The 14,954-nt window shown below is 49.2% G+C and overlaps 1 protein-coding gene across 1 annotated transcript in view; it reads right to left on the bottom strand.

The window, feature by feature from the left end:
* The window catches only part of LOC137644003 (3'-5' ssDNA/RNA exonuclease TatD), a 68,546-nt gene that overhangs the window by 30,903 nt on the left and 22,689 nt on the right, over window positions 1–14,954 (bottom strand). The window contains exon 3 of the mRNA XM_068376869.1: window positions 12,396–12,494. Within this exon, the coding sequence (XP_068232970.1) occupies window positions 12,396–12,494 (99 nt within the window). The remainder of the gene's footprint in view (window positions 1–12,395; window positions 12,495–14,954) is intronic.

Raw genomic sequence — 14,954 nt, 5'->3', positions numbered from 1 at the left:
GCACTGCCCTCATTTCTAGAACGTTTATGTGTTGGGTTTTCTCCTCGTCCATCCAACTTCCTCTTGCTGATCTTCCGAGGAGATGGGCACCCCACCCCTCCTTGGATGCGTCCGTGAACAGGAGCATCTCCGGAGGGTCGGCTGTGAAGGGCATCCCTTGAGGGTGTTCGATCTGACGTGCCACCACTCCAGGGTTCCTATCGTCTCTGGGAAAACTGGGATCACTTTGTGGGGGAAGTCTCTCTGGTTCCAGAACTCTTTCAGATTCCACTGGACACACCTGAGTTTGAGTCACCCCTGGGGGACCAGTTTCTCCAATGACACGAGGTGGCCTATCGTCTCTGCCAGTCCTTCGTTCTCCTAGGCTGGCCCGAGAGGAAGGGACAGAGGATCTGGTCTAAGTTGTCTAGTCTCTCCCCGGAAGGGAAGGCTCTCGCCAACCGGGAGTCTAGGACCATTCCGAGGTAGGTCATCCTGGTGGAGGGTATCAATTGGGACTTCTCCAGATTGATGATGATACCCAGGACATTGCAAAACCGCAGTAGCTTCGCGCCTTACTCCCTCAGTACTTCCCCTGAGGCTGAAAGTAACCAGTCGTCCAGGTACCTAATCAGGCGGATACCCTGTTCGTGTGCCCAGCCTGGGACCGTTGTGAAGACTCTCGTGAAGAGCTGAGGTGCTGATGACAACCCGAAGCATAGGGTCTTGAACTGCAACGTCTGGGAACCCCATTTCACCCTTAGGTATTTCCTGCTGGAGGGGTGAACTGGAATCTGGAAGTATGCATCCTTGGGGTCTATGGACATCATGAAGTCCCCTTCCCTCCGCAGAACCCAGTTGGCGGCCTGTGCGAGGGACTGGTACGACAAGAACTTCAGGGCCTTACCTCCAGAGCTAACCAACTCCTTCAGTAAGGCCTGGTTCTCTGGGATAGTGAGGTTGTAGGAGGACTGGACCCCTACTAGCGTGGAAGCCCACCAATCCAGCCAAGAAGACACGTTTACGAGGTCCTCAGCTATCTCCTCCATCATGGTCGCTTCTGACGGAGAGAAACAGACTGGTGATGTAGAGGCCCTTTCTTCCGCTGCTCCTTGGCCTAAAACGGCGACTGCCGGCTCCACCGTACAAGCACCTGAACGATGTCCCTCCGGCAGGTAGAATTTGCTCTGCGACTTCAGGCCCTGAAGCAGCTTGGAGGAACTCTGGGTCTTGGGGCTTCAGCATGGTTGGCCACGATCTTATTCACGTGGGCCCTATCTAGCCTAACGTCCCTGGCTAACGGGAGCGCTAGAGAGGGTCTCTGCTGGACGGGGGCATCCGCTAACCTGCTGAGACTCGATTGCCAGAATTCTTAGGAAGAGGGCTTGGGCTCGTCCAACCTGTGATGCCTCCTGATGAGCCCTATCACCCTCCTGTAGGCTGACACCTCCGCTGCCGAACCCTCTACATGGTCGTCCAGCTCCTCCGTAGGGCATCCAACTGCTTGAGACAGGGTCCCTCCGACGGAGGCCTCCGTACGGGGGGAAGGAGACGACTTGAACCGCTTCGACTCCTGTGGTTCTGGACGCTCCTGTGGTTCTGGATGTAGGGCGGGCATCGCCGTTGAGACAGGGGCCTCCGTCCTAGGTCTATCCTTCCTCGCGGAGGTCCAGGCATCCACGGGTTTACTCGACGAGGGGATTCGCTTCTCACGATCCTGCCGATTCGAAGATAACTTGGGGGTCGGGACGAGGCTGCCAGACCGAGGGGGCGACTCTCTCCGCTGGGCGGATGGAGCCGGAACCCTTGCAGACTTATGCCTGTCCGCTGGGACCTGAAGCAACGACTCCCTCCGTCGGTCGTATCTGCCGTAAGATGCGTATCTCTCCAGCAAACGAGTTCTAGGATGCCAACTTGAGGAGCTCGGTACTGCTGACAGCTCGGTGAGTTTACTGCGTGGGATGACGACCCATTCTTCCCCCGGGGAGCCACTTCTCCTATATTTTCTTCTGGGGGATCGGGATCGTCTACCCACGTGGCGGGACCTGTGGCGGGACCTGGGGCGGGAGCGAGAACGAGAGTGTTTCCTGCGGGACCTCTCGCGACGTCTATGAAGTTTCCTCCGGGCCTTGTCCTCTGAGGAGCAAGAAAGGACTTCGGCCGAAGATCCCGACGACCTGTAGGACCTCGCCGGCGGGCCCAACTCGCGTCGCGTCGTTGGGGGGTCCACTCGACGCTCGATGAAAGGCGGGGGCTGCAAGAAGACGTCCAGAAGTGTAGCTGAAAGTGCTGGAGGGGAGCGTAGGCGTCCTTCGTTGGGGGACCAGGTTCCAAAGTCTTCTTCCATCCTCAACGGGGACCTGAAGGGCGTCTTCGGTGGTACCCACGCGAGGGAGTCCGACGGCGGCGAATCCTCTCTTTCAAGAGGCGGGAGAAGAGGTAGGAACAGTTTTACCCCACATAGGGCCATCTGAGGAGACGGGCCCTGCTTGCACCAGGCCTTCGTCTCCCGCACACACTCCCAACCCTCCCTCAGGCCCCTCACTTGCCTGGGATGACGAAACAACCCCACTATCCTGCAACTCTGACTCCTGGGGAAGGGCCACAGGCCTCTTCCCCGCAACGGACTTATCGCGTCCCCTACTCTGGGTAGGGGAAGGTGGTAGGGAGGCTCGGTCTGACGACACGCCCGGCGAAGTAAGAGGAGAAGAGACGTTCGGCTTCTTAGGTGACCTCTTCGGCACCTTTTTTTTGGTGCCGTAACGCACCCACTGCACCTCGTTCCAAGACACGCACTCCGGACATGTGGCCGTAGAGGAACACACACACTGCCCCTACACGACGAACACAAGGAGTGCGGGTCTACTTCAGGTTTCGACAGGAAAGCACCACACGATTTACCGGCCATAGGCCCAGGACAACGGCGGGGATGCTCCATCACACACTAGTAACGCACCGCGAGACACAGTAATGCAGAGGGAAAGAATAAGCTAAAGCACAAAGGTACCACGTGGGGACCGCGTGAGACACAAAGGGAAGTTGGGGACACAAAGGGTCGAACTGGGTTAAGGAGAGCGTCGAGATGATATCGCGACGCGACCAGAGAACTTACTGGAGGTCGAAACCTGAGCAAGCATGTTCTCTGACCCGGGGTTAGCCTTAGGGCGCGTATCACTCCGCCTGAGGTTACCCCCCATAGAAAACGGGAATAGGGTAAACTACACAAAACTCTGATCGGATGGTAGGAGATCCCAGATACTCCTAAGAAAGTAGTTTGAGGTAAGTACTTCGTGTTGGAACAATGACTGATTATTTTGCCAACATTAATAAAACTAACAAATGCAAGAAAGGGATTAGTGTTACTGATGTCAGGGGACTGATCAACAGTTAATATAAAAGTGGAATTGCTGCTAAATTACTAGTGTCACCGGTCACCAAGATAAAGTAGCACTAGCTACCCGCTCCTTCAAAAAGATATCTAAAGCCACCCTGCAAGACCTAAGGAAGGCCAAGCACTCTTCAGGTCACTCGTCGGCAATCTACCAGAAAGAGCTTCAGCATACGCTGGAGTGCGGCGGCAATGACCTCATACTCCACAAAACCTGAAAAACTCTCACCAGATGTAAATCGGAATTCTCCCTGCTCATGGCATACTTTTGGGTCTAAGACTAAGGCATATATGCAGAGGCTTCAGCAAACTCCAAACTTGAAGAGGAGGACAAAGTGCTGAAGTCTATCTCCAGCAATTCGTGGGCTTACCAGAATGCTGTATTCTGAAGACGACTTAGCCTTTCTGGACCTCATCAAAAACGCCCAACCAAGGTCACAATCTATACTTGGTAAAGTGGATGATTGCAAACAATTACACGCCTAAGTAGTATGTATTGCTGCAATATCAACTCGTTGCAGCTGTAAACAAAAGTGAGGAGTCTTTGATAGTTAGGTGGCAGGGGCTACTTGTCTGCACTCACCACAGTGTCATTAACTAACTCGTTAACGATTTCAAAGGGCATTCCAGCTCCAATGGACAATTCATGTTTGTATATGTGAATTATTAATAGTATAATTATCATTACTAGCCAAATTACAACCCTAATTGGAAAAGCAGGATGCTTTAAGACCAAGGCCACCAACAGGGAAAAATAACCCAGTGAGGAAAGGAAATAAGGAAATAAATAAACTATAGGAGAAATAATGAACAATTAAAATAAAATATTTTAAGACCAGCAACAACATTAAATCAGCTCTTTCAGATATAAACTATGTAAAGAGACTATGTCACCCTGTCCAACCAAAAATCATTTGCTACAAGTTTGAACTTTTGAAGTTCAACCAATCCAACTACCCAATAAGGAAGATCATTCCACAACTTGGCCACAGCTGGAATAAAACTTCTAGAGTACTGTGTAGTATTGAACCTCATGATGAAGATGGCAAGACTATTAGAATTGACTGCGTAGTTAGCATTACGAACAGGATGGTACTGACCGGGAACATCTGAATGTAAAGGATGGTCATCACTATGACAAATCTTATGCAACATGCATAACAAACTAATTGAGCGGCGATGCCCGAGATCAATATCTAGATCAGGAATAAAAAATTTAATAGACTTTAAGTTCCTATCCAACATATTGAGTTGAGAATCAGCAGTTGAAAACCAGAAAGGAGAACAATACTCAAAACAAGGTAAAATGAGAATTAAAACTTCTTCAGAATAGATAGACCACCAAAAATCTTACAAGACTTTCTCAATAAGCCAATTTTTTTGTGCAATTGAAGAAAAGGCAGACTTAATGCGTTTCTTAAGATTAAATTTGCTGTCGAAAATTGCACCTAAAATTTTAAAGAGTCATACATAGTTAAAGAAACATTATCAATGCTGAGATCCAGATGTTGGGAAGCCATTGTTCTCGACCTACTTACAAATCATAATTTGATTTTTGTTAGGATTCAACTTCATGCCCCATAATTTGCAACATGCATTAATTTTAGCTAGATCTCTATTAAGGGACTCAGCAACCCCAAATCTCCATTCAGGAGATGGAATTGGTGCAGAGAGAGTAGCAACATCTGCATTGGCAACAAGCTTGTTTTCTAGGCCAAACAACATGTCTTGTATATATAGTATGAAGAGTAATGGGCCAAGAATACTACCTTGAGGAACCCGGTATCACATTCCTATAATCACTATGGTGCCAATGAAAACTCTTTTCAATCTATTACTTAAAAACTGTTTGAGTTTGAAAACAGAGGCCTCACAATTACCATGGTCTAAGAGAGCACAAAATCAAGGCCGATCATACGAACTTCCTGACCACAAGCAAGAGATTTCTGTACAGCATTGTAGATTGAATGAAGGGCATTACATGCTTCAAGGCCTCTATGAAAGCCAAATGGCAATCTAGGGAATACATGATTATCTTCAGTAAACGTATTTAGATGTTTTGCCAAAAGGCGTTCAAAAACTTTAGATACGAAATTATGGACATTGGGCAGTAATCAGCAGGACTTGAGCTACAACAAACGCATTTACTGTACATAATGGAGTAACATTACCAATTCTTCAACAAGTGTTAAAAGAATCTCTTCTTGCATACTTGCACAAAATAACAGATAACTTTGGAGCAAAGACATCTGCAGTCTTTATAACAACGAAGAAAAATACCATTTGGGTCTACAACTCCATAACCATCAAGGTCCATTAGGAGAGCTTTAATTTTACAAGATAGAAAAGCTGAACTAGTTAGTTCAGCCTCTGGAAAACAAGAATGAGGCAGATCAAACTTCTCATTACTCTGCTTACTGTCAAACACATCAGCCAAAAAGGGTTGCCTTTTCCTTTGGACAGTGACAGAGCCATCTGGTATTAGTAAAGGAAGAACTGTTGCGTCTACACCAAAAAGTGCAGATTTAGGGGTAGCTCACCATTCGTGTTCCTGAGTTGTACCAGAAAGAGTTTCTTTTATTGTTACTTGTATTCCATATCAGTTGAAGTATGAACTCTCTGAGCATAAACTCTAAGCTGAGTATAGTTATTCCAAGTCAAGTTTGATCTATTACCCTTCCAAAGATTATAGGCTTCATGCTTCTCCAAATAAGTACGTCTACAATCATCATTGATCCAGGGTACAGTGTTTCTTTCACTTGATATTTTAGCACACCAGAAGGGATACGCCTATCAATTATGATGACTAGATTCTCATCCAAAGGAACAACAGGGGCGCAACACTATTATACAGGAAGGGGGGGGGGGAGAGAGAGAGAGAGAGAGAGAGAGAGAGAGAGAGAGAGAGAGAGAGAGAGATTTGGGATGGCTCACAAATGTTGTAGTCCCTCTGCAGAGAGAGAGAGAGAGAGAGAGAGAGAGAGAGAGAGAGAGAGAGAGAGAGAGAGAGAGAGAGAGAGAGAGAGAGAGAGAGAGAGTGAGTTAGTTTTGGATGTTACAAAGACTTTTTAGTCCATCCGCAGAGACTCCACTTGCTCTTAGTACAGCGATGTACTTTAAGCATTTAGAGTGTTCTTATGACCTTGTCTAACTTATTCTTGAACTCGTTTACCGTGTTACTGTTTTACTGCAGCTGTTGGAAGTCTATTCTAAGTATTTGCTATTTTGTATGTAAAGAAATTGCCACATGGAGTGGTGTTGTATCTTTTCAATTCCAGTTTGTATCTGTTACCTCTGATATGATTTGTGCTAAGCGTGAATAGATTGTTGTAATATGACAAATTCGTAGGACTTTGTTGGCTACTAGATGATCCAAAGACCACTCGGTACTCACTATCCGCGATGCTCTGCTCAGGTTGTCGGCGAGCACATTCCTTTTGCCTGGAATGAAGCGTGCTGATAGTGGTATCGAGTGGATCTCAGAAACTTTACTGCTAGATGGGATAGTTGCTGCAAAAAAGTACCTCCTTGTTTGTTGATGTGGGCCACTACTGTGGTGTTGTCGCTCATCACCACCACAGAGTGACTTGCCAGGAAGTGTTGGAACTGCTAAGGGCCAGAAAGACGGCCTTCATCTCTAGGAGATTTATGTGGAGGTACTTTTCTGACTCTGACCAGAGGCCTGAGGTCGTGTGGTGCAGCACGTGGGCCCCCACTCTTTTTTTTTGAAGCCTCTGAAAACAGCATGAAATCAGAGGGGAGGACGAGAAGATCCACTCCCTTTCGTAGATTCTCGTCTGTCACCCACCACTGGAGGTCTGTCAGTTCCGCAGGTCCCATGGGGATCTGGATGTCCGGGGAGTCGTGTGCTTGATTCCACTGGGACTTGAGTCGCCACTGGAGGGATCTCATCGTGAGATGACCATTGGGAACTAGACGGGCCAGCGATGAAAGGTGACCGAGGAGACGCAGCCATGATTGGGCTGGAAGTTCTTCTCATCCGAAAAAAGGTCATGCGACCTTTCTCAGCCTTGTTATCCTGTCGTCTGATATGAAGGCTTTGTGGAGAATGGTGTCTACAATCACGCCTAAGTATACTAGTCTTTGAGTGGGAAGCAGAGAGGACTTCTCAAGATTTACCTTGATCCCCAGATCTCAGAAGTTTGTCTCGGTGTTGAAGGAGGGTTGACACCGAGTCTGCTAGGATTAGCCAGTTGTCCAGATACCGGAGGAGACGGATGCCAATCCTGTGTGCCCAACATGACACTAGGGTGAACACTCTGGTAAAGACTTGTGGTGCCGTGGAAAGACCAAAGCACAGCACCTTGAACTGGTATATTCTGTTGTCTAGGATGAATCTTAAGTACTTCCTCGAAGACGGATGGACTGGGATCTGGAAGTACGCGTCCTTTAGGTCTAGCGTGCACATGAAGTCTTGCGGTCTTATTGCTAGTGTGACCGTGTCCGCCGTCTCCATGCTGAACGGAGTTTGTTTGACAAACTTGTTCAGAACTGAGAGGTCGATGACTGGTCTCCAGCCTCCAGAAGCCTTCATTACAAGAAAGAGTCGACTGAAGAAGCCTGGAGATCTGTCGAGGACCTCTTGGAGAGCACCCTTCTTCAACAGGGTCTGGACTTCTGCCCGAAGGGCTTGCCCCCTTGCCGATCCCATGGCAAAAGAGTTCAATGACACTGGATTCGTCGTCAGGGGAGGTAGATGTTAGGAACGGGACGCGATATCCTAGACTGATCACGGAGGTTGTCCAGGAATCGGCCCCGAGTTGCTTCCACCTGTTTGAGCAACTTTGTAGGCATCCCCCCCACTGGTGGATATGCAAGGGGACTGCCTATCCTAGCGTTTGCGGCCTCGGCTGCTCCCTCTAGGATTCTTGCCTCCCCTGGAGGACTTTTTGCCCTTCCTTTCTTTGACAGGAAAGGGCTTAGACACCAAGGTCTTCGCTGCTGTTGTCGTCCCAGTGGTCTTAACTGGACGGGACTGCTGTGGTGCTGGAGGCTTATAGGGCTTGGATGTTAAAGCCCTATGAAGGAGTGAGTCTTGATGAGACTTCCTCCACCTCTCAGCGGCTTGTTCCACATCCTTAGGCTCGAACAAGACGGATCCCTCTAGGGAGGAATGTCTGAGCCTATTGATCTCGGTGCTAGGGACCTTCTGATGGAATCTCTCAGCTACTGCATCCCAACGTTTCAGGATGGTATTTGCCCACAAGTTCGAGACTTGGTGGGACAGAAACTCGATTGTGCAAGTACCAGAGAGAAGGAAGGTTTCCATAGCTTTCCTGGTATGTTCTTTGGAGAAGTCCTCAGAACGTATCAGGATACCTACGGTCCCCAACCAGATATCGAGCCACGAAGTGGCTTGCATACCACACTTCGCAACTTTCTCCTGGTTGAGAATCTCGGCTGCAAAGAACGAGACCTGCTGGTTGGAGTCTCTCTCAAGAGGGACTCCCCTGATTCGCTCTTCCAGCGAGTGGTGAAAAGCAAGAGTTAAACAAGGCTTCTCAAGGATCTCAAAGTACCTCCTCTGCTGTACGCGAGGAGGTGGGAGGAGCTTGTTGGTGGCACCGGAATGGTTGGAGGAGGACATCTCAGAGAGCTGTTGTGAGATCTTGTCCCTGGTACTCTTAACCCCTTGAGACCAGGGCAGTGCTGCACTGGACTTGGAGGGTTTCTAGTACAAAAGAGACAGTCCAAGACCGTGTCCTTGCCCTCTCGAGGAGGGATCTCTGGGTCGGAAAACCCGTTGAGAGCCCTCAATAGAGTCAGAACTTGCCAAACCCATGTTCTGACTCTAGCTGGTCTCCTCCTGCTGTAGGACTTGCAGCGAAGTCTCCTTCTAGCCCAAAAGGCTCTTCTTGGGGAGAGTCGCGGACATTCCCTGAGTGGCTGGCTGGCTCCATCCTAGTCCAAGTAGAGGTCTTCGGCAATGTTTTGGAATCCTTAGCTTCCTTCCTGGGAAGGATGTAGGACTCCAACGTTGATGAGGGTGGCATGTTCCTTTCAATCCCTGATTGAGTAGACCCCTCGGCCCAAGGAGAGGTTTCCCCCATTGGTGCAATGGGGGAAAGTCTCTCTTCGCTTGATTCCCTTTGGGACAGGAAATCTTTGTCCAAAAGGGAAGGAAAGGCAGTCTGAGGAAAAGAAGGAACTTGCCTCGAAGGTCTGCGTGGAGTCAGTTTCGCCCTTGGGGAAGTGACCGCGTCTGGAACTCCACTTTTTCTCTTCAATGGGGTAGAAGAAGCCATGGTTCTGTGTCCCAATTCAGAAAAGACCGGCTTGAAAGCCTGCGTTACGGCTCTGATCAGTGCACCAAACCAGGGCTGTTGGCTGACAAACGTGCTGTCAGACATACCCCTTGAAGGGGCAGGGATTGAAGGATCCTTGGGAGGAGTCTCAATCATTGGTGGATTCGCCTGTGGTGGTTTTGGGATCCTGGACCCCTCTGGATGTTTCCCTTCTCACACAATGCGCGGTGGTATGCGCTTGCGGGGAGGGGAATGAGGCGATGGCGACCTTGCCGTGCGTAGTTCAGTAGTCTCGCGCGCGGGAGGGTATTGACGCTCGCGCGAGGGAGAATAATGGCGCTTGCGCGCGGGAGACGGTTGGCGCGCGTGCGGGAGAGTATTCGCGCACAGGATTATCACGTTGAGTGCGCGGGCATGCGGGAGAGAGTTTGCGCGCATCTATACCAGCCGTAGGGTGCGGGCACGCAGGAGAAAGATCCCTAGCATGCGGGTGCGTAGTTGAATCATAAGGGGCGCGCGGGAGCGCGAAAGAATGTTGGTGCGCATCCTTTGGAGGGGATGAGCGAGCGTGCGCACCCTCGCGTATCCTTGCGGATGCGCGCGGGAGAAGGCTGGCGCAATGGTACTGGTTGGAGCGTGGGAGAAGCCAGCATTGCTGACTTCCCAGAACTACTACTTTCAGTAGATCGTTGGCGCGCAGGTTTTTCCTGGCGTGTATGATGATGCGCAGCATGGCGCACAGTAGAGTTGGATGTTGGGTGCGTATGCGCGCGGGAAAGCACTGGCGCGCAGGAGAGCGCCATTGCGCAGGAGGTTTGCGCGCAGGTGAGTGTTGGGGCGCAGCCGGGCACGGCCGCGTAGGAGAATATTGGCGAGAAAGCGAAGGGCGCGCAGGCAAGACCTGGCGAGCAGGAGAACATGGGCGCATATGCGCATGAGAACGCGCATGGCGCGTAATGGAGCTATGCTCCTGTTGGAGCGTATGCGCATGTTGGTGCATACGCTCTTGATGCCCTGTGTTAAGGTTTATTGATGGGGCCTGACGAGCTACTAAGGAGCATTCGTCAGGTCTTCTTGGCGGGTAGTGCATATGTGGTTGGCACGCAATAGCATGCTTTGGTGGAGCCTTGTTAGGCCCAAGTAGAAATGCTGACGGCAGGTCGGCAGGTCTGTCGGATGGAAGGTCGACGTATCCTTTAAAAGGACGACCTTCCACCGATGGAGATCACAAACGATCAGCAGAAAGGTCCAGGACCAATGCAGGAGCAGTGATGGATGATTGGTCTCGAGGCTCCTCTGCTGTGGACTGCATTGAAGATGTTGAACCAAAGAGGCGCCTCCTCACCGCAGGTGAAGGCCTCAAAGCGAAGAGGAAGGCGAGCCTTCCAACGAATGCGCCCTCTTTGGGACTGTTGTATCAGCAAGCTGACCTTCTGCAATCCTCCGAAGAGGAGTCTCTGTAAGTGAACTCCCCGAGGGAGAGAAACACTAGCAGGAGAGACTGACGATGGGTTTCTCCTTCGTAGGTCGAACAGGAACGTGAGAAACTAAGCCGTCAGCTACCGTAGAGTTTGGAGAGGCAGAGGTGATGGGTGATACCGCATTGGATACCTCTGACATCAGAACGTCAGCAAGAGACAGAGGATCAACCTCTGAAGGTGACGAAGATTGCTTGAAAGCGGCACCCAATCGGATGAAGTCAAGCAAAACCTCCTTGGAGGGCGAACCCGTAAGCCCCAAGGACCAAAGCTGGAAAAGGGAGGTTAATGACATAATTCTTCCCCAGGGGAAGAGGTGGAGCTGCTTCGCTGGGGGAAGCAACATCATCTCTCGAGTCCCGAGGTTGGTGCACAATACATCGGTCTACGCTACCACTCGACGGTCTCTCGAAAGAGACCGACCGAGTGGGAGCTGGAGGTTTAGGCAACGCAAGAAGAGGTCTTGGGTTTTTCTCCTTTCAAAGCAACCTTCGAAGGAGAAATATCCTGTTTGGACTTCTTGCGTCGTCGCGAAAACCTCTCCCACTGGGAAGTAGACCACTCCCTACACCTGTTGTTGCTATCACACCGTTGGCCCCTACAAGAAGGACAAAGGGCGTGAGGATCAGTCTCGACCGCCGACATGAACGTTCCACAGGGGCAGTCGGGAAACCAAGTGCAGGTGCGCATGATTGGAGAGGCCAACTTCACATATACAAAACTAGAAAAAGAAAAAACAAAAGTAATTAAATGGCTGCCAAATGACACCGAGGATGAGAGCAGACACGTCCCACCACCATCCTAGCCGAGAGCAAAGTGAGCTCAAGTACAGGTGTGTGTGGGGGGGGGGGGTCGCAAGTTACCCTCCCCTACCCCCGCTAACTATCGGTGTGGGTAGTAAACCCTTGTTAAAGATTAATGGCTCGTCATTTCAGCTACGCCGAAAGTAATACCCCTATCAAATAGCGTTGTTTGTATTCCAGTTACGGAACAACTAGCTTTTTTACAATTTTACCTTCTTTTAAGATGAGGAATATTTACCCTGAACCTAACTATTCTGTGGTCACTTTAGCCATATTTTCACCTACTGAAACACTGGATACTAAATGAGAGAGAGAGAGAGAGAGAGAGAGAGAGAGAGAGAGAGAGAGAGAGAGAGAGAGAGAGAGAGAGAGAGAGAGAGAGAGAGAGAGAGAGAGATAGCACATTGTACATCATGTTTTCACCCACTAATTATTGTATTTTAAAGTCAGCCTTTCTAATACAGTGAAACCTGTTGCATACCAGCTGTTGAGTACAAGGTCTCTGGGAAGAGGCGAGTCAGGCGAAGTGCTTCTTTGCTGCTGTGTACTGTGATGCCCGTTACCATTATCTTCTGAACTCCTGGAAAAGGATCACAGTCACTTATGTTTACAAGTATAGGGTTTGATTATCAACAAGAATTTCACTATTTGTAGAATTTGAAAAAAATTATGAAGTTTACTTTGCCGCATATAAAAAAAAGGTACATATACTCAATGAATTAGCTATTAGTATACATGCTTCATTAAGTAAACAATGTAAGCTAAATGATATTTCTTGTATAAATCTATGAATGAAACACCAAAATGTTAAAAATGAGGATCTGAGAAGGATGAATGAATCCTCTTCATTCGTACTATTCTTTAAAATGACAAATTCGTAGATAATTTGTATTTTTCCTAACTATACAAACCTTAGCTATTTAATAGGGGTATTACTTTCGGCGTAGCTGAAATGACGAGCCATTAAAATTTAACGAGGGTTTACTACCCACACCGCTAGTTAGCGGGGATAGGGGAGGGTAGCTTGCTAGTCCCCCTCCCCCCCTCACACACCTGTGCTTGAGCTCACTTTGCTTGGAGGTAGGACTTCAAGGGGGATAGGGCTGGCGGGCAAGTTTGATTAAATAGCTAAGGTTTGTATAGTTAGGAAAAATACAAATTATCTACGAATTTGTCATTTGTTCCGTAACTGACATACAAACCATGCTATTTGAAAGAGGTGACTCACCCATAAGGAAGGGTGGACGTCCCAGCCAGTAATGGCTTTTTGGCTTTGCCCGGGGACTCGTTATTTGAGTGTGTCAGCACCCAAGAAATAAGAAGTCCCTGCACCTCGCTAGAACCTTGCTACGCAAAGACTGCGACCTACGCAAGCTGTGTGTGAAGGCATAACGAAGTGTGACTCGTCCTAGGAAGCTGATCTGAAGTTCTTTAGATGGAAACTTGTAGACTAGGACTTTCCCAATACCACCTCGTCAGGGTATGGGGACATGACAGTATTAACTTAATACTAGGAACACAAGGAAACATGGTTACCTGCAGTGGTTTGAGGTCAGCAATGCAAAGAACCCAAGATGCTGCTTTCCCTAAGAGAGGGGATGATCAAGAAAGGAATAAGGGCCAGTCAAACCTTTTCATTCATGTAGACTAAAACCGGGTAACAATGCCCTCAACCTTCTGCTACTTGTCCAATAAGGAGCTTGAGGTTTTAAACCAGCTGTTGTACAGCCACCACAGGGCCGATAGAGAACGTATCGAGTCTCCTGTGGGTCACGTCTTGCAGGTAGTGGGCTGTGAAGGTGGTCTGACGCTTCCACACCCCAGCTTGAAAGACCTGCGTCACTGAAAAAAACTTTTTGAAGGCCAGGGACGTAGCTACGCCCCTGACATCATGTGCTCTAGGGCAACGTGACGGAGGAGGATCTGGATTCAGGGCCAGGTGAATCACCCTACAAATCCATGCAGAGATGATGTTCTTAGTGACCCTCCTCTTAGTCCTCCCTGTGCTAACGAATAAAGCTGGCACATGAGGACGAATTGCAGCTGTTCTTATAAGATATAGCCTCAAACTCCTTACTGAGCATAGTAGGAGATGGTCTGGGTCATCTGTTACAGAACGGATACTAGAAATCCGGAAGGAGTCGAACCGAGGATCCGCTACTCAAGGATTCGGATTCTTAGCAATAAACTCAGGGACGAATCTGAACGTTACCTCCCCCCATCCCCTTGAATGGGTGATGTCATACAAGAGACCATGAAGTTCGCTAACACGCTTGGCCAAAGCCAAAGCTAGTAGGAACACCGTCTTCCAGGTTAGGTGGCGATCTGAAGCCTGACGTAATGGTTCATAGGGAGGTCTCTCAAGAGACCTGAGAACTCGAACCACGTTCCATGGAGGTGGTCTCACTTCCGACTGAGGGCAGGTAAGTTCATAACTTCGTATGAGTAGGGAAAGTTCCAGCGAAGAAGAAATGTCCATTCCTTTCAGCCTGAAAGCTAGACTTAAGGCTGAGTGATAGCCTTTCACTGCCGAGACTGAAAGGCACATTTCTTCCTGCAAATACACGAGGAACTCCACTATTGTTGGAATAGTGGCATCGAGTGGAGAGATACCCCTTCCACGACACCAACCACAGAAGACTTTCCACTTTGCCTGGTAGACAGCTGCGGATGACTTTCGCAGATGTCCAGGCATCCTGACCGCAACTTGTTGCGAAAATCCTCTCTCAGCAAGGAGATGCTGGATAGTCTCCAGACGTGAAGTCGTAGCGAAGCTACGGCTTTGTGGAAGATGTTGGCATGTGGTTGTCTGAGTAGATTGTGCCGTGGAGGGAGCTCTCTCGGTAGCTCCGTTAGGAGTTGCAGAAGGTCCGGAAACCATTCCGCGTAATGCCATAGCGGAGCTATGAGGGTCATCGAAAGATTGACCGATGTTCTGGTCTTGTTGAGCACCCTCCTCATCAGACAGAATGGGGGAAAGGCGTAAACGTCGATGTTGTCCCACCGTTGTTGGTAGGCATCTAGCCAGAGCCTTGGGGTC

The sequence above is a fragment of the Palaemon carinicauda genome, chromosome 7 (assembly GCF_036898095.1).
Source record: "Palaemon carinicauda isolate YSFRI2023 chromosome 7, ASM3689809v2, whole genome shotgun sequence".
In the NCBI taxonomy this organism is placed as follows: Eukaryota; Metazoa; Arthropoda; class Malacostraca; order Decapoda; family Palaemonidae; genus Palaemon; species Palaemon carinicauda.
The sequence above is the reverse complement of the archived record's forward strand: the minus strand, read 5'-3'. Positions and strand labels throughout refer to the sequence as shown.